Genomic DNA, 26,661 nt, shown 5'->3' on the forward strand with positions numbered 1-26,661 from the left:
AGACAAGTAAATAAAAAAAAATGAAAAAGTTTTTGAAAAAATTTGGGGTGTTTAGCGGTTCCACTAGAGTTTTGTGTAAGGCTTGTGTTTAGGATTTTGCAAAATTTCAAGGTTTTAGCATCCCCCCACACTTAAATTACACATTGTCCTCAATGTGTCCAAAAATAAAGTTTTTGGTTGATTAGAATGTGTAAAAGTGTGTTTAAAAACAAAGATTTGTGTTACTGGCACTCTGGACACGGCCCCGTGTCCATTGGACACGGCCCCGTGGTGAACTGCCAGTAACGAAAAACTTACAGAAAGTGGACACGGGGGCGTGTTGGGTGAACACGGCCACGTGTCTGGCAAAAATCTGCAGGTCAGTAGCCAAACAGCAGAACTGGGAGATGGACACGGGGGCGTGTCGGCTGGACACGTCCCCGTGTGGACAGTCTGTTAGCCAGAAAAATAGGTTTTTCTCCCGGTTTCTTCATCCTAGGGCTGCAAGTGCTAATGTTTAGCACTCTAACCCTCGCATTGCACCTGTTTAATCATTCAATACCATCCAACCAAGCACAAACCATCCTAACTTACCATTGTCAAATATTATCCAAACATAAAATAAAAACAAAATAAAGATAAAAAGTAGTTAAGGAAAGTAAATTGTTTGACAAATGGCACGCAGGCCATGAATTGTTTGATGGATAAGAAGGACAATCAAACCTGTGGGCTCATCACCAGCCAGCCCCTTGTTCCTCCCAGCCTCCTACTCCATGTCTTCATCACTATCCTCACCTCCGCCTCCCTGCCTCGCCATGTACTCCCGGATGCTACCGATATCATCTTGTATATCGTTGACGCTGCGTTCGATAGCTCCAACCCGGAGGTGTGTGTTGTTGGCGAGGTTGTAGGTGTTCCTAGTGCACATGAGGTTTTCCTGCAAAAGATCATGTAAACTTTGGAAGTTAGGAAAACCGCCTCCTTGAGAGGAGGATTGACCCGGATCGCCTTGGGGAGGGTATTGAAAATGTGGAGGTGGTGCATGAAGAACTAGAGCCTCCTGCGGGTTCCATGCGTAGCCTTGCGTCCTCTGAAAGCTCACCGTCCCGTCCTCCGCTTCATAGAGCAAGTTCATGGCTCGGCAGATATGATAATCAACCCGTCCCGACCATGGACTCCTTTCGAAGGACCTTGGGATATTCGTGAAGTGCTTGAAAAGACGGTACACCCATCCCCCGAAGAAGATTGGTGTAGGAGCAGAGGCAAGGCGGTTTAAGTGCATGTTCCGCAGTAGGAGGTAAGGAACATCGAGAGGCTTCTGGTTGTGGATGCAGTGAAGGACAACCAAATCTTTTAACCCAACAACGCCACTGCTGTCATGGCGTTGGTTCAGCGAGTACGTGAGGAGCCTGTGGATGTAGCGGTATAACGGGTCCCTCAGTTTGGTGCTCTTTGTGCTGCTTGGGTTGTAGATTCCATCACCGATTTGAGCCCATGCGGCTTGGCGTTCAGTTGCATCCAAGTCTCTTAATCCCCCGGTATTCTCTTCATTCCCCGCTTCTTCATCTTTGTACAGCCCAATGATGGATCCAAACTGTGCCATGGAGGTTCTATAGGTGGTCCCTCCACATCGAAATTCGACCGCCTCGTGATCAAACGGCTCCAATCTCGAATTGAATATGAAGGTGCTATAGAACTCCATCGTACATTGATGGACCGACCGAAGTCGGGCAGTCAATGCGACGTGCAGCGGACCCGTCACAATGTTGTTGAAGCGGTCCAGTTGGTTCACCATGGTCAGCAAATCAGTACATGCCCGCCTTGGATACTCTTCGGGTCTTGTTTGTAGGACCTCGTAGCGTGCCCTAGCGTCAAGTTCGTTTGCATTAAACCGTGTGAATTTAGACATCTGAAAAGAATACAGCAAAAGTTAGTACGAAACAAGGAAAATCGGATTGAAAACTGCAAACAGTGGGCTGGACACGGCCCCGTGTTGAGTGGACACGGCCCCGTGTCCAGGCGTCTGTAACTCAAAATTTTCATTTTTCGTCCCGGTTTCGAAATCCTGAAAATTTTTAGCCTAATAGCAGCGGTTTCCCCCGAAAATGAAACCCTAAGTGTCATTTTTCCAAAAACAAACCATTTACCCTTTCAATTTCGTGTTTTTCGGTTCAAGAACAAGGGTTTGGGTTTTTAGTTGGAAATCGGACGAATCTATCAACAATACATGTCTATTTACTTCCTACTACTCTATTCTAAACTACTACTAACAATTTTCATCAAAAATTTTGAGTTCGATTCGGATGAACATGAAGAACCCTAGATTTTCCCCCAATTTTTGATGTTTTAACTACATGCAAGTAACTAATCTAACTACTAAGAAGGATAGAATCATACCTTGACGTTGTTAGATTCGGTGGTGACGTTCGAAATCTGCAGAAAATCGCTTCTAACCAGAGAGTTTTCGGCGAAACGGGGCGTGTGGAATGGTGTAACTGATAGGAAAAGAGGGATTTATCCCGACAGTCGCCTCGACACGGCCCCGTGTCCAGCGGACACGGCCCCGTGCCGGGCGAAGTTTTTGAAATTTTTTTTTATGTGTTCGTGTGCATGCCCCTTATTTCCGAAAAATAGTTAGATGATTTTACTGGTTTTTAACGTACACTTACCTGTAACATGTCGGGTATGAGTTTATTCGTTGACCGTTTGAAGTGCGATTTCCTCTTCCTCATCCTCAATGGATCCTCTGTAGAGTTTCAGCCGTTGGCCATTGACTTTAAATGGTGCCCCATTTCGAGTTTTAATTTCTACTGCACCGTGTGGAAAAACATGGGTGACGGAAAAAGGTCCTGACCACCTAGATTTTAACTTACCAGGAAATAATCGAAGTCGTGAATTTAAACAATAGAACTTGGTCTCCAACCCGAAATTCATTAGACTTAATATATTTATCATGCAGATTTTTCATTCTTTCTTTATAAATTTCGGAGTTAGAATATGCATAATTCCTAAGTTCTTCTAATTCGTTTATTTGACAAAATCGATTTTTACCGGCAACTTCTAAATCTAAGTTTACGTTTTTTATTGCCCAGTAGGCTTTGTGAGCGATTTCTACTGGCAAGTGGCAACTTTTTCCATAGACGAGTTTATATGGGGTTGTGCCTATAGTGGTTTTATAAGCAGTTCGAAAAGCCCATAAAGCGTCGTCTAATTTGTCGGCCCATTCTTTTTTATTTATTCCTACGGTTTTCTCAAGTATTCGTTTTAACCCTCGATTAGTCACTTCGGCTTGCCCATTTGTTTGAGGATGATATACTGTTGAGACCCGGTGATAGACCCCATACCTTGTTAATATTTTTTCGAGTTGATGATTGCAAAAATGGGTACCTCTATCACTTATTAAAGCCTTTGGTGTCCCGAAACGAGAGAACAACTTTTTCAGAAATTTTACCACTACTCTTCCATCATTTGTTGGAAGAGCCTCGGCCTCTGCCCATTTAGACAAGTAATCGACCGCCACAAGTATATATTTGTTTCCCTTTGAAGGTGGGAAAGGTCCCATGAAATCGAGCCCCCACACATCAAAGATTTCACAGACGAGAATGCCATTTTGAGGCATTTCGTTTTTGGAAGAAATATTACCTGATCTCTGGCAGGCATCACATGTCTTTACAAGGTTTTGTGCATCCTTGTAAATGGTTGGCCAGTAAAATCCTGAATCAAATACCTTTCACGCGGTGCTTGCTGCACCATGATGTCCTCCGTATGGACCTTCATGACAATGACGGAGTATTCTTCGCGCTTCATTACCATGGACACACCTTCGGATGAGCTGGTCGGCACACATTTTGAAAAGATAGGGGTCTTCCCAAAAGTAATGCTTTACATCAGCAAAGAATTTTTTTCTTTGATGATGTGGCCATCCTTTGGTGACTATACCGCTAGCTAAGAAATTAGCGTAGTCGGCATACCATGGTTCTTGTCTGCTTTCCATCATTTACAGGGATTCCGTGGGAAATTTTTCGTTGATTTGCTCGTCCCTGGTTGTCTCCAAAGCTGGGTCTTCTAAGCGTGAGAGATGATCTGCAGCAGTGTTTTCTGCTCCTCTTTTGTCCTTGATTTCAATGTCGAATTCTTGGAGGAGTAGAATCCACCTTATCAAACGGGGTTTTGCGTCTTGCTTCTTGAAGAGGTACCTGATGGCTGCATGGTCTGTATAAACTACTGTTTTAGAAAGAACAAGATAAGAACGAAATTTATCAAAAGCAAATACCACCGCTAGTAATTCTTTTTCTGTAGTTGTATAATTTTCTTGTGCATCATTAAGAGTTTTACTAGCATAATAAATTGGGTGGAAATGTTTTTCTTTTCTTTGTCCCAAGACTGCTCCAACAGCAAAGTCGCTTGCATCGCACATGATTTCGAAAGGAAATTTCCAATCTGGCGCTATCATGATAGGTGCATTGACTAGCATTTCCTTTAGGGTTAGAAATGCTTGATTGCATTCCTTGTCAAAGATGAAGGGTGCATCTTTTTCAAGCAATTTTGTTAGAGGTCTTGAAATTTTTGAAAAGTCCTTGATAAACCTTCTATAGAATCCGGCATGCCCTAGGAAACTTCTGATTGCTCGCACGGAGGATGGAGGAGGTAATCGAGAAATAGTCTCTATTTTTGCTCGATCAACTTCCATTCCTTCGCTTGAGATCTTGTGACCGAGTACTATTCCCTCTGTTACCATGAAATGGCATTTTTCCCAGTTAAGGGCGAGGTTAGTTTCCTCACATCGGGATAGCATTCGTTCAAGATTATCGAGGCATTGGTCATATGAGTCTCCAAAGATGGAAAAGTCATCCATGAAGACTTCCATTGTCTTTTCGATCATATCATGGAAAATGGCGACCATACAACGTTGGAATGTTGCAGGCGCATTACATAGACCGAATGGCATGCGTCGATATGCAAAAGTTCCGTAGGGACATGTGAAAGTTGTTTTCTCTTGGTCTTCCGGTGCTATCGGTATTTGAAAGTAACCTGAAAAACCATCTAAGAAACAATAAAATTTATGACCGGATAATCTTTCTAACATTTGATCAATGAAGGGTAAAGGAAAGTGGTCTTTCCTAGTTGCTTCATTTAATCTCCTATAATCTATACAGACTCTCCATCCTGTGACGGTTCTTGTTGGTATTAATTCATTTTTCTCGTTAGTTACCACCGTCATACCTCCTTTCTTTGGGACTACTTGGACGGGACTTACCCACGGGCTATCGGAGATAGGGTAGATTAGTCCGGCGTCGAGTAGTTTGATGACTTCATTCTTAACCACTTCTTGAACATTGGGGTTCACTCTTCGTTGTGGTTGAATTACCGTTTTGTAGTCATCATTCATTAAAATTTTGTGCGTGCACATGGAAGGGCTTATTCCTTTAATATCTACAAGCTTCCAAGCGATTGCATTTTTGTGTTTTTTAAGTAGATTAACTAATTTCTCTTTTTCTAGACTACTTAATTTAGACGAAATAATTACAGGTAAACTACCATCTTTGCCTAGAAAAGCATATTCCAAACCTTTAGGAAGTTCCTTGAGCTCAATGGGTGGGTCTTTAGGAGACACCTTATTTTGTGGCTCATCTAGATCAAGAATCTTAAAGGTTTGTTCTATGGCTATCTCTTCCTCGACAAAGTGGTCTTCTTCGTTGGTTGTATCGGGTGGTTCAGCTTCATCTTCAATTAGGGGGTCATTGTTGCCAAAAGGATATTTCATTGAGCGCTCAAGATCTATGCTCCTTTTGAATGCCCCTAATTGAAGAGGTAGATTGTTGAATTTCCGGTTTTTCAAAGCTTTGTGAGTTTGTACAAAAGGTTTTCCCAAGACTAGGGGGCATCATCTAAGATGACGAAGTCGGTTGGGATTACCATTTGATTTGTTTGAACCAAAACATCTTCAACTACACCGATTGATTTTATTACTTTTCGGTCGGATAAAAAAATGGGTATTTGAAGTGGAGTAAAATCACTAATACTTAACTTTTCAAAAATGTAGTTAGGCATTATGTTAACACAAAGATCTTTATCAATAGTGATATTACTAATAAACGAATTTTGAAAGAAACACGGAACCGGTGTAATGTTAATTTCAAAAGGATCTTCTTTTATTAGCGAGGTTTGATCGTTAGTTAACTTAACACTTACCAAGTCTTTGATTTTAGCATTAGTATTTAACTCTTTTAAAAACTTGGCATGAGGGGTTATTAAACAATGATTTTCGAAAGTAGGTGACAAGAGGTTAATTTCTTCAAAATTAGACTCTTCTTGAATTTTAACATTAACGGACTCACCATTTTCATTGTTTAACTCATGTATCGGTTTTTCACTTTCTTGTTCTTCCATTTTTACACTTTCAACTATCTCTACGTTATTATCGTCTTTTAACTCTTCTCTTGCGCGGGATTCCTCTTCCCTTGCGCGAGATTCTTTTATGCAACGTTCGATAGTTTTAAGTTGTTCTATTATCCTATTAGTTACTTCGGTGAGATTGAAAGAATTCGGATCCTCAAAGCTTGAATCCGGTTGTTCGATCCTTGGTTCCTCATAATACTCATATGAAGTAGATGGTTCACACCATTGTTCTTCATTGTAAGTATATGATGGATAAGGGTCGAAACTTTGTTCTTCATAGTACTCATATGAGGTGGGTTGTTCACGCCATGGTTCCTCATAATAAGAATATGAAGGTGGTGGCTCATATGTTGAATCTTCAAAGTATGAGTATGAAGGCTCATACCTTGGTTCATCAAAATATGAGTATGAGGGAGGAGGTTCATACCTTTGGTCTTCATAGGATGTGTATGAAGTTGATGGCTCGTACCTGGGCTCCTCATAATGGTTGTATGAATTGGATGGTTGATATGAAGTATCATATTGAACCGAGCGTGCATTACGACAATTAGTGCAATAATTACCTCTATAATCATCCTCATCATAGGTGTAGTTGTAACCTCTTGAGTATTGATCCATAAGAATCACTCAACAGACCACAACTGAGTCTCGGGACCAGAAAACAAAAATAAGATGGAAACAGAAGCTGGACACGGCCCCGTGTTGAGTGAACACGGCCCCGTGTTCAGGGACTGTATCTGGGCGTTTTAATTAAATTTACTGGTCTCGTTGAGCACGGGGGCGTGTTCAGTGAGCACGGCCCCGTGTTCAGACTCTGTATCTGGGTATCTACTCTAAAAATATGCAGCACGGGGGCGTGTTCAGCGAGCACGACCCCGTGTTCAGGCTACTGTAAATGCAAAACTAAACTAAAATGCAGAAAAATGCGCGCGTTTTGAAAAGGTTTTGAAAAACTGATTAGGCCGTTGATTTTAAGCTTTCTTAAAATCCTTGTGTCCCCGGCAGCGGCGCCAAAAACTTGATGCGTGTCAGTGTGTATATGTTTTTAATATATAATTAAGCCCTTTTTTACACTTTTAGCCAAGTTTTAAATTTATAAAACACGATATTTACTAACACTAAACACACATATGGGCAAGTGCACCCATCGTGGACGTAGTATAGTGTTGGTAAGATACCGAGGTCGTCCAAGGACACAAGAGCTTTTAATACCGGTTTATCCTCAACGTCTGATCAAATCAAAAAGTGAGAAAAATGTGTTAAACTAAGAAAAATAAAAACTAACTAAATGCTGAAAAATAAAATAAAATAAAAACAGATAGACAAGATGAATCACTTGGATCCGACACGTGTATTAGTATAATCTTTGATTATTTTCGCAGTTTTGCACTTGTTTAAGAGATTATCTTAGTTATTGTAGTAGGCCCCTCTTTTGAAGGCGACGTTACCCTCAACCCAGTAGTTTGAGTCAGCAAGGATACAATCCTAAAGGGTCGGATTATTGAAAGATAACGAATTAAGTTATTAATGCAAATTGTGGTAGGCCCCGCTTTTGGCGGTGACGTTACCCTCGGCTAAGTAGTCTGAGTCAGCAGGGATACAGTCCTAAATAGCCGGGTTATAGTATTAATAGTAGTTAACTTATGAGGGGGTCAAAGAGTTTGGATCCCCGCCATCCAATACCTATGGGTATTGAAGGAGATCCTACTAAATTTGACCCAGGTCCCAAGCAGGACCTCTAAACGCTGAACAAGGGCAAGACCCTTACCAAACCGTTCCCTTAACCCCCGACCAGGTAGCCAACATACCTCCATATAGACCGTGGAGATATGAATGGTGAAAATCTTTTATTTTATATAGACAGTAAAATAATGCCAAGACACCACGGACAAACGATAAGGAAAGATCACCTTCAACATAAGTAACTAGTTATTAAAGTCATTAATACAAAACCAAATAAAAAGTGCAAAAGATTAAAAATAAAAAGTATTATACTAAACACTTGTCTTCACCAAGTGATGTAAGAGACTTAGGCAAACATGGCCTTGATTGTCAAGAACTCTTACGATCAATCTTGGATCCCGAGACGACTCACACACTCTACGATGGACAATGGATGATGGTGGTGGATGATGGTGTTATGGTGGTGGTGGGTGGTGGATGAAGTGTGAGAGAGGTGGTGTGCCAAGGGATGAGAGAGAATGGAACCAAGCTCCTCTATTTATAGGCTGAACAGAACGCTGGACACGGCCCCGTGTCCGCTGGACACGGCCCCGTGCCCGTCTGACATTCTCTCTCTTCATTAATTGTAATTGCGAATTACAATTAATGCGCCTGCTGTACTTTCACCACGCCCCCGTGCTCGCTGGACACGGCCCCGTGGTGAGCAATGGAAGCTTCTACTGGTTTGTCTTTTCTGCTGCTTCCTGGGCACGCCCCCGTGTTCGCTGGACACGGGGCGTGTTCAGACTCTGTTTCCTTCTCTTTGTCTTGGGAGGTGCCGTTGAGGGTCCGGGCAGTCCACTCTTGTTCCTTTTCTTGTATTTATGGTAGAATTAGTGGTCTTTTTGCTTCTTTTGTGATTTTGAGCTCATTTCATCCTGAAAATACAAAAGGAAGACAAAAACACTCTTTTTCCAACATTAGTACTTAAAAAGGGTTAGTTTTATGCCTTAATTGATGTGTTTTATATGTTGCATTTTACACACATCAAACAACTGTCACTAAAATCCATAATTAGGATGGTAATTAGCTATTAAGGAAACCCTAATTAAGAAACCCAAGTAATTCTGCACTAACCCTAAAATTTCAAAAACAATCAGAATCAGGATCAGGGCCCCTAAAACTCAGGGGGGGATAAACCCTAGCCAACGATTATCTTAATAACTATCTGTCAAAATCGAATTTTAAGAAACTGTCGACTCATCCAGCCTACATGCACGAAGGGCTACCCTATGAAGTAGGGTGACCCCTCGCGTAGCACGACGCCCATGGGGGTACCCCTCGCGCTACGCGACGGGGGTCAAATTTCGTATATAAATAGGGGTGTCTGGGACTTGAATTTGAGAGTTGAAACGACGTAAAACGTCAAAATACAAGCTGAGTTATCAGCTATATACTACACAAACACACACAGATCTCGAATCGCTGCCGCAATCAGGGTAATAACTCGATCGCTATTACGATTCAACATCCGATCGATTATAACTATCCAACGATAGTCCAGGTGCTGCTCAATTGAGCTTGTACTTTGATTATTCGTCGTGATTTCGACTTGAATATTAGAGTGTTGTTCGAATTCGGACTATGCTCTGTTATTCGTTGTGAATCCGATTGAATTATCGAGTATTGCACTGATTAATCGTTGTGAAGGTTTAATCTCGTGAATTGACGTAATTGCTGTATTAGTTACTAACCTGTGTGTGTGCATTATGTTAAATTAGGTTTAATCAAGGCTAATCAGTAGGCATTATCTATTTGCTCGTTAATCTGCAATGTGAGTCATTTTTCTTTTTAAACTATTTTCTCACAGTTTGTGAGTAAGTATTACAATACCTCAAATTATTTTCAAAAGTTATAATTACAGGGATTAAGTCTTTGTAATCACCAAATTACAGCTGGTATGTGGGGTATTGTGCACATTACTATTTTTATCACTCTATGTGAGTGAATATTACTCTATGTGTGTAATTATTACTCTGTGTGAGTAAACCGTCATTATTGGGGCAACGGGACCCAATAGTGGTATGACCACAGTCACAGATCCGGTCGAGTGACAAATACCCATTCTTGATAATTGGTTGATAGAAACATTGTAATCGCTCTTAATACCGTGATTTATAACTAACGGGTCGTTTTAGAAAACAGAATGATTCACTCAGTATTTCCCCGTTGACAAAACCTTTTTCAAACATGTTTCAGGTGATCTATGTGATCCAGGAAAAGTGCAGTAAAGCACTACAAGCTCAGAGAAGTGGCTCATTGTGAATAAATAAATAAAACATGTTTTGGAAAATAATGATTTCTGTGTGAAATCAACTGATTGTAAATGATGGGATTTTATCCCTAAAAACTTTGTGTAATATATTAAAACGAGCATATTTTTACGGTTAAAAGATCCTGTAATAAAAGACTTCCGCTGCCATTAGATACCACGGGTACCACACTGAAATCTGCTCGCGGACCCCGACTCCGTCCAGGGTGGGTCGGAGGTCGCGACACTTGTTTAACCACCAAAAATAAGGTTTGTTTATGTAAGAACCAAGATTTAGTAAAACTTATATTTTTAACTTGGTTTCTTTAGAAATCATCCATAAATCTTTAGATCCACAAGTATTACTACTCACTTTGATCATTATTTTTCAAGAAACAACTTCATTCTTTCAAGTTCATGATTCTCATGAGGATGATCCATTAACTTCTAACATGTTCATTCTCTCATCTTGCTAGATTATGTTTTTAATCATGGTCTAGCAAGTTCATATGATGATCAACATCATTTTCGCAAACAAATCAACAATCATCAAGCATAACAACTCATATTCATCAAGATTTCTTCATTATTCATGCTTCTGTTCAAGTTTACATATTGTGATTCTTAGTGTTCTTCAAGATTATGACTATGATTGTTCTTTTAACCACTTAAAATAGAAGTAAACTAGCAAGATTAAGGTTTTTACCACTAGCACGAGGCTAGGGATGATCAAGTGAAGAAATCAAGTGGGTAAAAGCAAATAGAGAAGGTCCTAGCACTTCCGTAAGCTCCTAGATTCTTTGTATGACCTATAACACCTTTGTATATACTTGGAATATATGAGAATGGATGATTGAAGGTGGGTGTGTGTGGGGTTGAGTTTGGCCGAGAGCTCCAAGGGGGAAGGAAGGATGAGTGTGTGTTTCAAGTGTGTGTAGAATGATGGTTATGATCACTTAGATACATTTATAATCCATTTCAACATTTTATCTCTTGTATAATATGCCACTTAAAGCAAGACAAGATCTAATTTTTAATTGTAATAAAATCTTGAGGTGGAGGCCATATATGGCCGATTACTAGGTGGGGGGGGGGTAGTAGCATAGGCTTGAACTAAGTTAGTTTAAGGTTAAATATCAAGTATCTAGTTAGTTATTCTAGTTACTAGATATTTATGATGTGTTATGATGATCGGGGACCATAACTAGCTTCGAATGTTAAAACAGTGCTTCTAGTGTAAATTTGATGTTTCGGGTAGTGTCCGGTTGTTCGGTTGGTTACTGGTTCGTTAAAGTGCTAAACTATGCAGTTTAGTGTGCTTTATGTTACCTTTTGTGACACTTTTGATTCCCAACACTTAGGAAAGCATTGAGGACCATTTAACCATATTTCTGCATAAAATTATGTTGTTAAAATGCTGATTATTGCTGAATTTTGCTGAATTCAGCACCTTTTGTGAGTTTTAGGCACTTTCCGGCACTTAAACTATCACTAGAAAGGCAGTTTTGTGATCCTTACTTTCATACACACTATACTAGTGTGGTATTTAGTTTCTGGCTCATTCTGTGTCTCAATGCACTGTCTGTCTATGTGCTGAGTTCTGTTAGCATTTTCCTGATTTATCAGATAACTGTGCTAACTATGTTTCGTGCATCATTTGAGTCAAATAAGCTTTCATGCAATAATGATATGACATTAAGCAATATGTGGTGCACATGTATGTATATGGCAATAATCAGTAAGCAGTTAATTGCAATTCAGCACAGTCATTAAGCACTAATCATGGTTTAATGGTTGTACGGATACCTGAAATTTTGACAATTGTCACACAATAGGTGGTGGAAAGGAGGCGGGTGGTGGTTTGCGGCTTGAGTGTAGGTGGTGACGGTGTGTGGTGGTGGTTGTGATAGTGACTGGCGGCGGCGCAAGGTGGAAAACAGCAACGGCGACATTGGTTATTCACCGCGGGAGGAGGTATCAAGCTCAGGTCAGACCCCCCGTACGTCTAGAAGAGAATAGCGAGTGAGGTGACGACGTGTAGTGGTGGTTGTGATGGTGACTCGCGGTGACGGTGGTGGTGCAGGTGGTACCCGTGGTGGTAACTGAATGGTTGTGGGGTATGGCGTGGTGGTGAGGGTGTCGTGATGGTGGTGCTGAGGATGCCATGTGTAACAACTCTCACTAAAAATAATATTTAGTATGATAATTATCCAATAAGGAAACCCTAATTGAGACACCCAAGTAATTCTGCACAAACTCTAAAAATTTCAGAACAATCGGAATCTGGTTCAGGGCCCCTAAAACCCAGGGGGGTAAACCCTAGTGGACTATTATCTTTAATTCTCGTTGTCAGTTAAGAATTTCTCGAATTCAGTGACTCAGCAAGCCTAGTCCCACACGTGGCTACCCTATAGTCGGTTCGTACCCCTTACGGACCGTAAGGGATAAGGCTTACGGTCCGTAAGCATGTCCAATTTCGGGTATAAATAGCAGACATTGGCACTTGATTCTGGGCACAAAACGACGAAGGAATTCGTTATACACACTGAATTCTGTTCTGTTTACCACAATTAACACACACGATTCACGAAGTGCTGCTACGATGCCGGGTATTAACTCGATCGCCGTTCAATTCTTTTCTTTCCGTCAGCTTTTATTTTTGTAAATAATAGCTCGGGATTTTACCCTCTAAATCCCTAAACTCTGCCCGTTATTAGGGTAATAACTCTAATCACTGGTACGATACTTTATCCGATCGATTATAACTATCCAACGATTGGCTGAGTGCTGCTCAAATTGAGTTATACTTTGTTATTCATCGTGATTTCGACTTGAATGTTTGAGTGCTGTCCGAACTCGGGCTATACTCTGTCATTCGTTGTGAATCCGCTGAATTTTTAAGTATTGCACTTGTAAATCGTTGTGAGGGTTTTTATCTCGTGATTATCGTTAAAGTTGAATTGAGTTAATACACTAATACGGGTTCCCTTGTATCTAGAAATTAGAACTCGTAAGCAGGGAGCTGCTAGAATACTTAAAAGCTAAGTAAAACTTAATAAGTTAAATAAACTTAGCAGTTAAGTTAGTTGAGTAGATTAATTAATTTGTTAATTAAGTTTAGTAAGATTAATTAACCAGTTAATCAAGATTAATTAAGCTAATCAAGATTAATTAAGCTAATTTAAGCTAAGCAAAATTTATTAAGCTAAATAAGTTATTTAGTTAAATGGTTAAGTAAACTTAATAGTTAAGGAAACTTAATGTTTAAGGAAACTTAATGGTTAAAGTAAACTTAATGGTTAAGTAAAACTTAATAGTTAAGCAAACTTAATAGTTAAGAAAAACTAAATAAATAAAAGGAACCTTAATGACTAAGAAATCTTCCTAGCTAAGAAAGACATACTTCTTACCTATAAATAGGAGCCTATGATTTCATTCTTCTTTGCTCATTTCTCTTTTTCTTCTCTCTATACGTTGGTGTTCTAACCAATAATCACCGATGCGATGTTCTGTCCGATCGATTCAGGAACCATCTAATTAATGCCGAAGTGTTGTGCTTTGTGAATTTCGTTAAACGGAATCCAAAGTACTGTACTTTGTGAGTTCATTAAATGGATACCAAAGTACTGTCTGAATAAGACTGTACTTTGTGAAATTCGTTAAGGTTCGAATCTCGTGACTACCGTTAAGGTTTGATTTGGGTTTTACACAAATACGTATTCCATTCTGTTAAACTATATGTTTAACTACCATAATACTCCCAACCACACACTCACAATCAAACAAACTATTAAATCATCAGAAGATCCAGAATAATAAAGTGCATGCTTAATTATCGGAAGAAGTAGAATCAAGAAGCTTGATAACTCAATCTTACATAAAGTGAGCCATTCTCTTTTTATCAACTGTTTTACAATACTCCAAATTATTTTCAGAATTATAATTACAGTGATTAAGTTTATGTAATCACCAAATTACAGCAGTATGTAGGGTATTGTGCACATTACTACTGTTTTTTATCACTTTAGGTGGGCGAACCTAAAATTAAGTGATATACGTCATTCATTGGGGCAGCCAATGGTGATATGACCATAGTCACAGATCCGGTCGAGTGACAAATACTGTGGGTAGTTGGTAGATATCAGAAACATATGTAAAAACTCTTAATACTGTAAATTATAATAAACGAGTCATTTTAAATAAATAGAATGATTCACTCAGTATTTCCCGCTGACAAAACCTTTTTAAAACGCGTTTCAGGTAATTACAGTATATTGGAGTAAGGATTGGATCCAACACTGAAAGGACTTCAAGAAGTGGCTTATTTTATTAATTAAATCAACTTAAAAAATATTGTTTTTGGGGTTTATCCCGTATTAAAAGCTACCTTTGTAAAACCTGGAATTTATTCCATTATTTAAATAAAATCCGGTGTTTCTAAACTCTGATATTTTTCCTAACTCACGGTCCTGATGAAATTTCCGCTGCAATGTTTTTTCAAAATAATCACCGGTACCACTTGACTGCTCGTGGCTCCCGATTCCGGTCAGGGTGGGGTCGGGGGTCGTGACACCATGGTGGTGTGGTAATTGTGTGTGTGCATTAACAACCTGTACTAAGTTTTAATTTGTTATACGTTAGCTAAAAGACAAAAGTGTCTCTCATCTTAATAGAAAAAACAAACACCGTTAAAAGTTTGGATGAAAATGACAAAGAAATGCCAAAAGTAAAGGATAGTATAACATAAAAAAATCGTTTTAGATTAAAATGTCAAACATGCCCAAATCTCAGGGACAATTTCACAAATACTCTTCTAACTTAACTTGTAAACTGTTCGTGATCCCAGCTCAGCTGGGTGATTGGCTGGTTGTCTCCTATGGAGGCGCCGGTTCGATCCTTGGTTGTGGCGCGGGTAAGACACTTGTGCGCTATGATGGTGAAAAACCTACCGAGGGGGGTTTGATCCTGACAGTGGCGGATCTAGGGGGTTTTGGGGGTTCCCAGGAACCCCCTTGGTTTGGAAAGAAATGAAAAAAATTAGTGGAAACCTTATATGATTTAGAAAAAAATAGTGAGAGTTAATGAAAATCTACCAAAAGGAACCCGGTAGAAAAAATCTTGAATCCGCCACTGGATCCTGAGCGTCACCCCGGTTTTCATCCGGCTGTTACTCCAGCGAGGCTTCTCGTTTAGAGGCAAAACGGTTTCCGGGGGAAAGCCTCGACCCAAATCTAATAGCCCAAGCGCTGACCCTGCTATCTGGACACAGATCTTAGTGAGGGTCCTCAACTAGAGGATATGTGACAATGGTCACCATTAGAAGTTCACCTTTAAAAAAAAAAAAATCCGTAAACTAAAAGAGTAAAAACCGAAGTACTATTAAAGTCAAGTGGCAGAAGTAGAAAGAAACAAGTTGATAATTAACGACCGCCTTTATAACCAGTTTTATCCATCAAATAAAACCCTAATTTTGACCCCAAATTTTCACTATCCTGTCTTTATCCTAATCTTTCATTCCAGAACTCCATTCGAAGATAACAAACAGATAAACCTTCCCATTCTCTATCCTTCCTTCATGTACCAATTCTCCTTAATTTCTTCCCACACAAGCAAACCCTAATCATCAATAACTCCCTAATTCTACTTATATTTCCTTATGTTCTCGATAATTACAGGTATTCTTCTCATAATGTTTTCAATTCGCTAAGAGTTTTAGGTTTTAAACGCAATTTGTTAACTTATGGCTTTGTAATTGACCGTGTATGATCAAATTTTTAGATAAATATTTGGGAATTATTTGGGGATTATGTCAAGGACTTAAAAGGCTCCATATTTGGTGTATTTTTTGGGATAAAGTTTGGATTTTGGGCAAGTAGAGTTTTGTTTGATAGAAGAATATAGTGTTTTAGTTCTTTAACTTGGTGTATTTCCAGGGGCTATGTATGATGTTGCTGCATAAATGGTAGGGTGCTTTACAAGGGTATGATGGCATTAGTAACCCACCAGGTTCAGGTAAAAGATAGCTTTGTTCTATTGCATGCATTTATTAAGATCAGGAGTTAATGTATGAGTGGGTTTATTGATAAATAATAGACCTTTTGAGAGTATGTTGAGTTACTTGTATTAACCTTTTTGGAATGTTTTTGCTAAGAGTAAATGAAAACATTGACATTTTAGTCAAATTTTGTTTTCATAGCTTTTGTAACGTCATTCTGTGTTATGTTCTAACTCTCTTGAATGCCTTACTACTACTGGAGCACCACGTAACCCATGTTGTTACTGCGTCAGATGGTTGGGAATTTACTCGAATTCTTATCTTTATGGGGGTTGTATAATGACAAGGAACGAGTGATTAAATATCTGAAACCTGAAATGTTGACTGATAAGTATATTAAAGTCCCAAGTCCAAGTCCTGATGATGTTCTTATATTTGGACAGGATGAATCATGAAAGCTATTATTGTCGCACAATAGCTTACGCCATATTTTTGTATCGAGTGTTCATAATGATATATCCTGATGTTCTTATTTTTGGACAAGATGAATCATAAACGCTATTTTTGTCGCACAATAGTTTACGCCATATTTTTTATTGAGTTTTTGTATTGTAATCTATCATTATGTTCCTGTTCTACTGTTTAGCAAGTTTGTTTTTTTGTGTTATTTTGTTGTCATCGACTAGTAGAAAGTGCAACTTTCAAAAGGCATCATTTCCTGGAAAATTGAATTCCTTTGTTGCTTAGAGAGTCATCATTGGGTGTATATTAATGCACTTGCAAATAATATTAGCATGTTGACAGTTGAGTTCTTATCGCCTGTTTTTGTTAACGTGAACCGTTTATGGATAGACGATCAATCTTGTGCGACGGGCATGATATATTTTCTCTAATGAATTTTTATATATGCTTTTGAAGGGTTCATATGCTGTTCCAAGACCTTTATCTTTGAAGAAGGGTATCGAATCTAAGAAATTTTTAGTAACATTTCCAACTGTTAAGAGAACAGATATTATTTTATTGAAGCATAGATCTTGTTTATGGTAAGTCCTTGTAAAATTTTAACTGTTTATTCAATGTATACTAACATACTTATTTTAAAAACAGTGTAAAGGCACCTCTATCAAAGAGGATATCATTTAAAATATCATCTTTTAAAGGTAACATCCAGAACGATGAATCAGGAGGCCGAGAGAAAGGGTCAAAGTCAACAAAGAACGCGGTCAGACTTTCCTACGTGCCAAAAGACCGAAACGAAACCTTTGCTGAATCACCAAAAATGAAGAACAATCATGCTACTCCGATCTCCATCCCCGCTTCTAATATGGCTGAAACTACTGCAGGGTCTCAAGCCATACAACTATTTAAAAGCTGGTTGACTTTGTTACGCACACCGTATTCACAAAGTGAAATATCAGATGGAACGTTGGATGAGGGCATGTCTTCAAACGAAATGGTGGAAACGGACTGTAAGATTCAAAACAGTGGCAGAAGCGTGATTTTGAAAGCCGCGTGGGCTAGTTTCATGGGTCTGGATCCTGCAATAAAGATACCCGCAATGATATTGTAAGTCAGAGTACACTTACTATTGCACTACCAACTTCAGCATCTTTTGTGACTAATGAATTGCGATCATAATTAAGGGTGTGAATTTCTGACACGACACAAACGTAACACGTAGTTCGCGGGTTTGGATTTAGTCTAAACGGGGTCAGACCAGTTTCAGGTTGAACCTGCGAACCCGTTTAGCTAAACGGGTCGGGTTCGGGTCAACCCGGTCAGGTTGGCAGGTTGACCCATTTATATTATATTATATTTTTTATAGTATGTTTTATGTCATAAATTAAATTGGGTGTGTGTTTTATGCCATAATTATAATTTAAAAAGAGAAATTGGCATATGATTGTATAATTTAAATGTAATTTTATTATATACATTTGTGCGTTTTTTAGTAAATTTTAATTTAAGTATGTTAATTTGGTGAAACAAATTAAAAAATAAAAAAAATCGGGTTGAACGGGTCGTGTTCGGGTTCATATGTATGACACAATTTTCGGGTTCGGGTCGTGCTCGGGTTCGTAAAAAAATTTCAGGTTTGGATTGGGTTTAACCCGCGAACACGACCCGTTTAAATGATTCATAATTACCAATATGGTTGACTATATTTTAATTAGAGTAAAATGCCCGCATAGTCCCTGTGGTTTAGTGAAATTTCACCTTTAGTCCCCAACTTTTGGAAATTACACCCGTGCTCCCCGTGGTTTGTCAAGTTGTTACTTAGATAGTCCCTAGAGTGGATGGCCGTTAGTTTTTGCCGTTAAGTCCATGTAAAATTACTAAAATGCCCTTACTCAAGAAAAAACAATAATCTTTTTATTTATTTGTGGGATCCACCCACCACCTACTTATCAACCTCCACCCTCAACCACCTACTTCATCTTCAACCTCCATCAACACCCTCCACCGACATCGCTAATCATCTCCTCCCCCCTTTACCTTTATCTCCGGCGAATCTCGTTTCTCCGACCAACCTGCTTCGGCTTAATTTTCTGCATAAGCAATTAATATTCTTCAACTGCCAGTGATGACACAAAAGACAAAACCCCATCTGAACTCAGTAAGCTCTTTTCGAATTTTCAATTTTTTGATTTGAAGTTTCAACTCAACTGAAGTACCGACCTGCAACTTGTTGGAAAAAAAGTTGTAGGTTCACGCCTGAAGTACCGTCCTGCAAATTTTCCGGTGAGTTAGCACACGAGTTGGGGCCAGAACTGTGGATTCTTGATATCAGTAACAACAAATTTTCCGGTCAAATTCCAACAGCCATATCATCTTGGACAAATCTGAGGGTTTTCAAAGCACGTTATAATCTCCTCGATGGTGCAATTCCAAAAGATTTAACAGCACTACAAAATTTACAAACGTTGTTGCTAGATGGGAACCAATTCACCGATGGATTACCGGAAACTATAATTTCATGGAGGTCACTGCGAACTTTAAATCTCAGTAGGAACCAACTCACCGGAAGGATTCCGGCTGGTCTAGGGTTCTTATATGATCTCGTGGTATTGGACTTTTCAAGAAACAAATTTTCCGGTAAAAGTTGGAAGAAGGGGGAGACACCAGACCAGTGGAGAAGAAGGGGGTTTATCTTTTAATTAAGTGAGTGGGGCCCACTTAAAGGGTAATTTGGTTTTCCTAATAGGAAGGGGTAATTTAGTAATTTTACATGGACTTAACGGCAAAAAGTAACGGCCATCCACTCTAGGGACTATCCGAGTAACAACTTGACAAACCACGGGGAGCACGGGTGTAATTTCCAAAAGTTGGGGACTAAATGTGAAATTTCACCAAACCACAGGGACTATGCGAGCATTTTACTCTTTTAATTATTTCCGTCTTATAAAATCTTGAAATCGTCTTTCATATTTCACGTATTCATGTACTTAATATGAAGTTGACCCACATCTCATCATTTTATTTTCGTTGTGCAACTTAACTTGCAGCATACCCCTCTATCTAGCGGTCAACATGAAATACGGACCCGAAGTTGCAAAGGAACTGACTCCTCTATGGATATTCGGGCCCCTGCTAGTTGCACTTTACATCAAAATCGTACAAGGGTTATGCTTGCTCTACGTTTATAGCTTCAAGCAAACGGTCAAAGTGGTCAAAAACCTGCCCGCTTATTACAAATATGTGATTGATGGAAAGCTCAAAGAAGCCATACACAATCGTTTATGGCAGCCGGTGGTGGATTTTAGGAACTTAGGCTACAAAGAAATATGGAAACGTGTTCAAGAATGGATAATCGACAAGTATTTGGACTACATTGAATCGATATGGCCTCATTATTGCAAGTTGATAAGGTTTCTGAAGAGGGCCAATTTCATCTAGTGGTTTGGAAGGCGAGGCTGGATTTTATTTTCGTTTGAATCCTCTTTTTTAATGTTTTCGAATAGGGCAGATTTGAGGCAAGAGGTAGGAAACCCGATTTTGAATTGGAGTTCATCTCAGTCTTGAGGATGACAAGCAAAAAAAAGGTGGATTTTGTATCTTGTAATACATTGTATTTGATTCTCTTGAGATTTAACCATTTTTTACACAGATTTTGTTGATTATCTCACGATGGGCCGATTTTGATCGACCTATATCTGATCAAAACGTTGATCCGAGTTCGGGTTAGAATGGTTCACTTAGTATGACGTAGAAATGAGCGTCGAATCTAAGTGAGGGGCAAACTAAGGGTGTTCATTGGGTTCCTTGGTTTGAGTTGGGTTTAAACTGAGAACCTAGTCGTAACAGTTTCGGTTTGAATCAATTTGAACTGAGAATTGAGTTCATATTCATTTAGCTTCATTAGTTTGAGTTGAATTCGGTTTGGGTTCCCTAGTTTGAGATTTAATGAATTTGAAAACGTAGTAACATAGTAAATCTAATACACTTCATTTGAAATGAGTACAATGTCTAGTTTATGGATGTTATTTTTTGTTACCAAAATTTGTGTGATGAGAGAACGAGCTCTGATAATATCAGGTGGAACATGGGCGTTGCAAGCGTGGTGTAGGATCAATCACTAGCCTTGCCATGAGACCGGAGGTTTCCATTGTGACCGGAATCCGGCACGAGAATTGAGTATGAGAAGAGGGGGGGGGGGTATCGAATGCATCCATTCGTCTTGGTAAATATTATTGCTCATTGTGGGACTCGAACCCTCAACCTGAATATTGCCAGGTCAAAAAAGGGATATAGATGCTTAAAATGCCTCATATCCCGAGTCACCTCTGCCTGAGTTGGGGGGTCACAGGCCAGTTGGTCCTCGCCCGTAGGTCGAGGTGTCACCCCATGGATAACAGGGAGATCTTTTTTCCTGACGACTGATACCATACTACACCCATAATTAGTACCGGTATTGGTATTAGGATTTCTTGATTTCGGTATTTGGTAAAAGCGGTATTGATACCGGTACTTTTTCATAATTGATACCTGTATCGGTATTAGCCTTCCAAACTCCATTTCACTTTCTACACTTCACACAAAAAAATCACTGTTGACAAAAAGGACAGAAGTCAAAACACTTGACCACCAAATTTGCGCTGATTATCACTTTAATCACAAATCAATGGAGATTATTGTAATATCCAAAAGCAAAAGATTTTTTCTGAACTCTAATATTATTCCAGTATTTCGTCTAATATCATGGTTACAAAATCACAATTCTGTAAGCATAATTTTCATGATCATACTCATTTGACTCAAAAATGTGAAACAAAATATTTCTCGGTATTTAGTTGACGTTATCGCAATTTACTCCTCTTTTTTTCGATCTTATGCATAGTACATGTACAGACTGTTTCCGGTAGAGCATGCTATCAGATTGGCCTTCGGGTGCCATGCTAAATGCAGTAACTTTGACTTCACATCGCATGAAAATTCGTTAATTCCCGTGTCCGAAATATCAGTACCTGAAGAACAAAGGAGACCAAGACCGAAACTTAAAACATATTAGTAAAATTCAAATAATACGATGAACAATTAGAAAGAAATGAGAACCTTGTCGGTATAATCCACGTGCCAGGTTGCTCAACGATGATCTCCGAGGTCTTGAAGCTGCCTGTTGCGGTTGCTTTCTGTAGTCAATGCCAGTAAAGACAAATCGGATCAAAATGGGTTTGGGCCAAACAGGTCGGGTTTGACCCGTTACAGGTTTTTTGGGTAATCAAAGTATAAGATACCGGTAAGGGTTTCTTCTAGCTTCCACTGTAGTTCCTTCTTCGCTTCCAACGCCATTACGGAATATTCTCATATTATTGCTAATTCAAATAAGAGAAAATCGCAAGTGCATAGAGCTGCATAAGTTGACCGGTCAAAATGCAAGAAGAAGATGTGGAAGATTAACCCTTTTAAGAAAACTAACATTACAATAACAATCCAGTTTTCTATAATAAAATGATTTATGAGATTGTTTGACCCATTTCCTTTAGCTAACTTCTTTCTATTTTACCGGTTTGACCCGTTAGAGATAACATAACCCGAATCGATCCACCAATAAGTAAATGGGTCGAATATGCCACCTCTAGAAGAACCCTTTTAATAGTGGGACCTACCTATATGATCCGGTTGCAAAGTGACTCCCGTCTCCGCTAATGCAACAATCAAACTTATCAAATATGGCGTCATTATTATACAAGTCACATAACTGTACAAGAATACAGAAATAAAAATATTTAATTAAAAATAAAAAAAATATTTTCATGCCTATTATTTTCCATGAATGAACTTTTGACCTTTGGGTAAAGATGCTCATGAATCTTATACGTGACAACGGGTGAGGTTGACATCCGCATATCCCACAGCTTAAAAAAGGCATCCATGATTAGAATCATAACAAATTATAAAACATACATATAATACAAGTTTAAAAGGAAAGTACAAATAATTAAAACAAAAAACCTTTAAATTCATGTAGTCACGACTTAAGATGTATCTTCCATCTGTTGAAAACTTTATATTAGAAATTGATGCTACGATTTCTGTAAAGAAAGTTTTCGGCCCTCGGGGATCAGCATCCTGCAACCTGAGTTGTAATGACCACATAATCAGATGTTTAACTGTTTGATAAGTTGTGATTATTAAATAAACCAATCAATAAGATGACCAAAAGTGACATAGCTCCACTTGTTTAACTCTCAAGCTGAAGTCCGGCTCGTTTTAAGCTCTATGTCTAAAGCTCGAGCTTAGCTCGTGAGTAATTTTGCAAGCTCGAGCCAGGCTGGTTTATTAACTATATATTTCTTATAGAGGAAAATGTCATTTTCGCCCCTGAGGTTTGGCCAGTTTTGTGACTTTTGCCCAAAGGTTTGTTTTCCGCATGTGGATCCATAAGGTTTGAAATCTTATCATTTTCATCCGGCTCATTAACTTCATCCATTTTCTCCGTTACGTCAGGGGTATTGTTGTCTTTTTTTCTCTGTTATGGGTATTTTGAATACTTGTACACTATGCTAAATGCTAGAACATAAAGTGAAAAAGACAAAATTGCCCTTTAAGTTAACAAAAAAGACGGAGATACCCCTGACTTAACGGAGAAAATGGATGGAGTTAACGAGCCGGATGAAAATGGCAAGATTTCAAACCTTTTGGATCCAGATGCGGAAAAACAATTTTGGACGAAAGTTGCAAAACTGGCCAAACCTCAGGGACGAAAATGACATTTTACTCTTTCTTATATATTACATACATATTATATAAATAAATATCACAATAAACTTACATTATAGCACTACGGTCACATAATGCAGATTGTCTCATGTCTACTAGCCGAATAAAACCCCTTGAACTACTATAAGCAAGCAGATTACAATGCAGGAGATGGAACTCAGCCGATGTTATCACCTCTGTGTGTAAAATAAATATAACAAATTAAGGTTTAATCATCGAAAGATTGTTAAATACGTGAAGCAGGAAGCTAGATTAACATATTAATCACCTGTAAGATCCTCCATATTTGACGGCTTCATGTCGATGATATTAAAACATTGGTCACTAACCTCAAGATTCCATAAGTTTATCCTAAGGTCATCCGCAGAAATAAACGTTTCCTCGTCACTATAAAAAGTTCACCGAAGTCATATCAGTAATTAAGTGTCACAAAATGAAGTGATATAGACAAAGGTACCAAGTGAATTGTTTTACCTATTTATAGAAATAGAGTTGATATTATAATCATGAGCGTGTGCATACATCTTCCGGCATCTTGCAAGTGCAGCATCCCCGACGACATTTTGCCCCTAAACAAAATGAGATTCATAACGCATCAGTTTCTATTCAGTTTCAAGTTGAAAATACATATAAAATGACAGCAGTTTATTCTATTCTAATATTAACGTATCTTACATTTGAAGGTGCGATATTTGTCCCCTTATTATCAATCCATTCTAGCTGATGACCATTGGAAACCGACGATCTTACAAAACTGCTTTCTGACAAAAGAGAACTTTCTGAAGAAACATATGGACCGAGGTCCATTTCTTTGACTTTCTTGACTTTTTGTTCCTTAACCTGGCTTTAGAAACAGTAAATACGTATATTAGCATCAATATCTGTTTCAAATTGTAACGGGTCAGAACATGTAATTTTTGGTATGAGTTGAAACACATCGAGTCAGGTTGACCCAAAACACATTTTGTCTCAACTTTTTTTGATCCGTTTAAACTATTTCCCTTTTTAATCACACTCGTTTTTGCATACGAACAATAAAGGTTAAATCTTGAGAAGATTGTACCTTCCAAAGTTTGATGGTTTTGTCGTTCGTTGAAAGTATAAAGAGCGACCCATTCAAGTTCATGCACCATTTCATCTTGTTAATCTTCTCTTCAATATCAACACTTTTTAAATAATCAAACTGTCAAACAAATAACAGTACTGTAAATAGTTTCAAAATCCATAATACGTAAGTTGTGCATTTCATTTTCATACATGTAATAAAAACATTAACACACCTCGGGCTCATGACTCTGGAATTCGGTCTTGTATCGATATTCAGGACGTTGCACAACCTATAAGCGTAATCACACAAGCAGCGTGAATGCATGATTTAAATAGAACCTAAACACAATAACACAGTGTTTGGATGTTTGGATAATCAATTTCAAAACTCGCATCCAAACATCCCTAAGAACTTACATCTTTACCGGGATCCTTTTCGAAAATAACAACACGTCCTCCTCGATCACCAACAGCAAGATAATCACCAGTTTTATCAAACTCAATAGCAGATATGACATCAACTAAACACCAAAGGCTAAGTTAGTAATTTCACATCAACATATAATTAACAAAACTTCAAACCAAAATGTGCTACAATCAATCAAAACATTTCAAGAAACACAACTATTTATGAAAATCTACACCATGTAATTTTATACATTTTAAAAAAATAATTTAAATTAGGACTCAGTACATAAAACATATAACAATGTTATATAAATGAGGTATAGAGTAGTTAAACGAGTCACATTCATGTTTGATACTTGTGTTAATCGCGTGATAAACAAGATGTTTTGCCAGCCCTGGATAATATATAATCAGCTTCAAAGCACAAATTCTTACTGTTTTCTACATACACAAACCCTAGATAATCTATAATCAACTTCAAAACACAATTTCGTACTGTTTCTAACAACACAAACCCTAGATAACTATGATCAACTTCAAATTACAAATTCTTACTGTTTTCAACGTCTTCGTCGGGACTACGTTCGCCGAAGACCTGAGAAAACTGCCAGTGGAGAGGTGAAGATGACGTCATCTAACGGTGACGAGGTGAAGAATCGACGGAATTATGCGGAGAATTTGTGAAGATGTAGATGAAATTAGTCTTATCTCGTTGAATTTTTGGAAAATTCAGTTTGGATTCTCGTTGGCCACGAATGCGTATTTGTCGTCTTCCTTGTGATACTGGAATATTGAGGTTGCTAAAGTGCACCATCTGTGCGCATTGTACCGCTGATGACGTTGCGCAGGCGGGCCATGATAACAGTTGTACGAGTTTTGTGAAGTAGTCCCTACACCTTTGAGTGTTTAACGTAAATAACCTTTAAGAATATAAGCTAATGAAAATATACTCTCCTCACTCCGTTCGCGAGTTCACTGACCATGTGCCAAATGCCAAATGACTATCACTTCTAGCGTTTATTTATTTCTAAAGTATTCAAGTGAGACGTCTGGTATGACATTTACAGCCGTTATGATTAATGAGTGAACTATAATTGTTGCATCTGTCGGGGGCTCACGATGCATATTAGACAAACAGGCTGGTGTGGTATCGCTACTCACAGTTGATCATAGGCTTGAAGATAATGTTGAAGAAACCAAGAAAGGGAATATGCAACTACAAGTGGTGGTGAAGTATGGTGCCTTAATATCTTTGGAGGAAATTAGGTAATCAAAATGAAAATTCAATTCAAGCTTTGTACTTTTGGTAGAAAAAGAACTGATTAAAATGTTATAGGTTGGTCCACTTTGTTGTTGGCCTGGCGGATTGTGCCTCTCAATGTAATGGGCTAGCTTATTTGGTTACCCTAAGGACTGAGAACTTTAATAGAGGTATTATTTTCAGGATTGTTTATCAAAGTTTAGTTATCTATGTAATTGCATGAATCTTAATTTGGTTTTGTTTTGTTTATTCTTGGTTAGATAAGGAAATGATGGAAAAGGAGGTGGAGGAGCATGTTAAAATATTACAACTAAGCATAAACGAACTAAGTGGAGGCTGATGTTCAGGAGTAAAATGTCAAAGAGCAGGTGAGGCTAA

At 38.6% G+C, this 26,661-nt stretch overlaps 2 protein-coding genes across 3 annotated transcripts; one reads left to right on the forward strand and one right to left on the reverse strand.

The window, feature by feature from the left end:
* The first annotated feature begins 15,813 nt into the window (after positions 1 to 15,813).
* LOC110941675 lies at positions 15,814 to 20,453 on the forward strand. Its single transcript, XM_022183345.2, has 5 exons — positions 15,814 to 16,026; positions 16,285 to 16,363; positions 17,265 to 17,389; positions 17,454 to 17,912; positions 19,853 to 20,453. Exons 2-5 carry the CDS (start codon positions 16,334 to 16,336, stop codon positions 20,241 to 20,243), a joined length of 1,005 nt encoding a protein of 334 aa, XP_022039037.1. The 5' UTR covers positions 15,814 to 16,026; positions 16,285 to 16,333; the 3' UTR covers positions 20,244 to 20,453.
* Positions 20,454 to 21,453: 1,000 nt separating this feature from the next.
* Positions 21,454 to 25,904, reverse strand: LOC110941676 (serine/threonine protein phosphatase 2A 55 kDa regulatory subunit B beta isoform). Of its 2 annotated transcripts, none has more exons than XM_022183346.2 (14): positions 25,578 to 25,904; positions 25,032 to 25,135; positions 24,848 to 24,904; positions 24,631 to 24,750; positions 24,243 to 24,407; positions 24,042 to 24,136; positions 23,836 to 23,954; positions 23,620 to 23,743; positions 22,800 to 22,923; positions 22,634 to 22,702; positions 22,454 to 22,545; positions 22,082 to 22,159; positions 21,900 to 21,976; positions 21,454 to 21,811 (listed from the first exon to the last, which is right to left on the reverse strand). In XM_022183346.2, the coding sequence occupies exons 1-14, from the start codon at positions 25,654 to 25,656 to the stop codon at positions 21,675 to 21,677; spliced, it is 1,440 nt and encodes a 479-aa protein (XP_022039038.1). In that variant the 5' UTR covers positions 25,657 to 25,904; the 3' UTR covers positions 21,454 to 21,674. The 2 variants fall into 2 exon arrangements, 1 of the variants encoding a protein (XP_022039038.1); XR_002594280.2 differs by having other exon boundaries at positions 21,485 to 21,811; positions 22,082 to 22,195; positions 25,578 to 25,852.
* Between the last annotated feature and the right edge of the window lie 757 nt (positions 25,905 to 26,661).

Source organism: Helianthus annuus, chromosome 5, assembly GCF_002127325.2.
Source record: "Helianthus annuus cultivar XRQ/B chromosome 5, HanXRQr2.0-SUNRISE, whole genome shotgun sequence".
Lineage (NCBI taxonomy): Eukaryota > Viridiplantae > Streptophyta > Magnoliopsida > Asterales > Asteraceae > Helianthus > Helianthus annuus.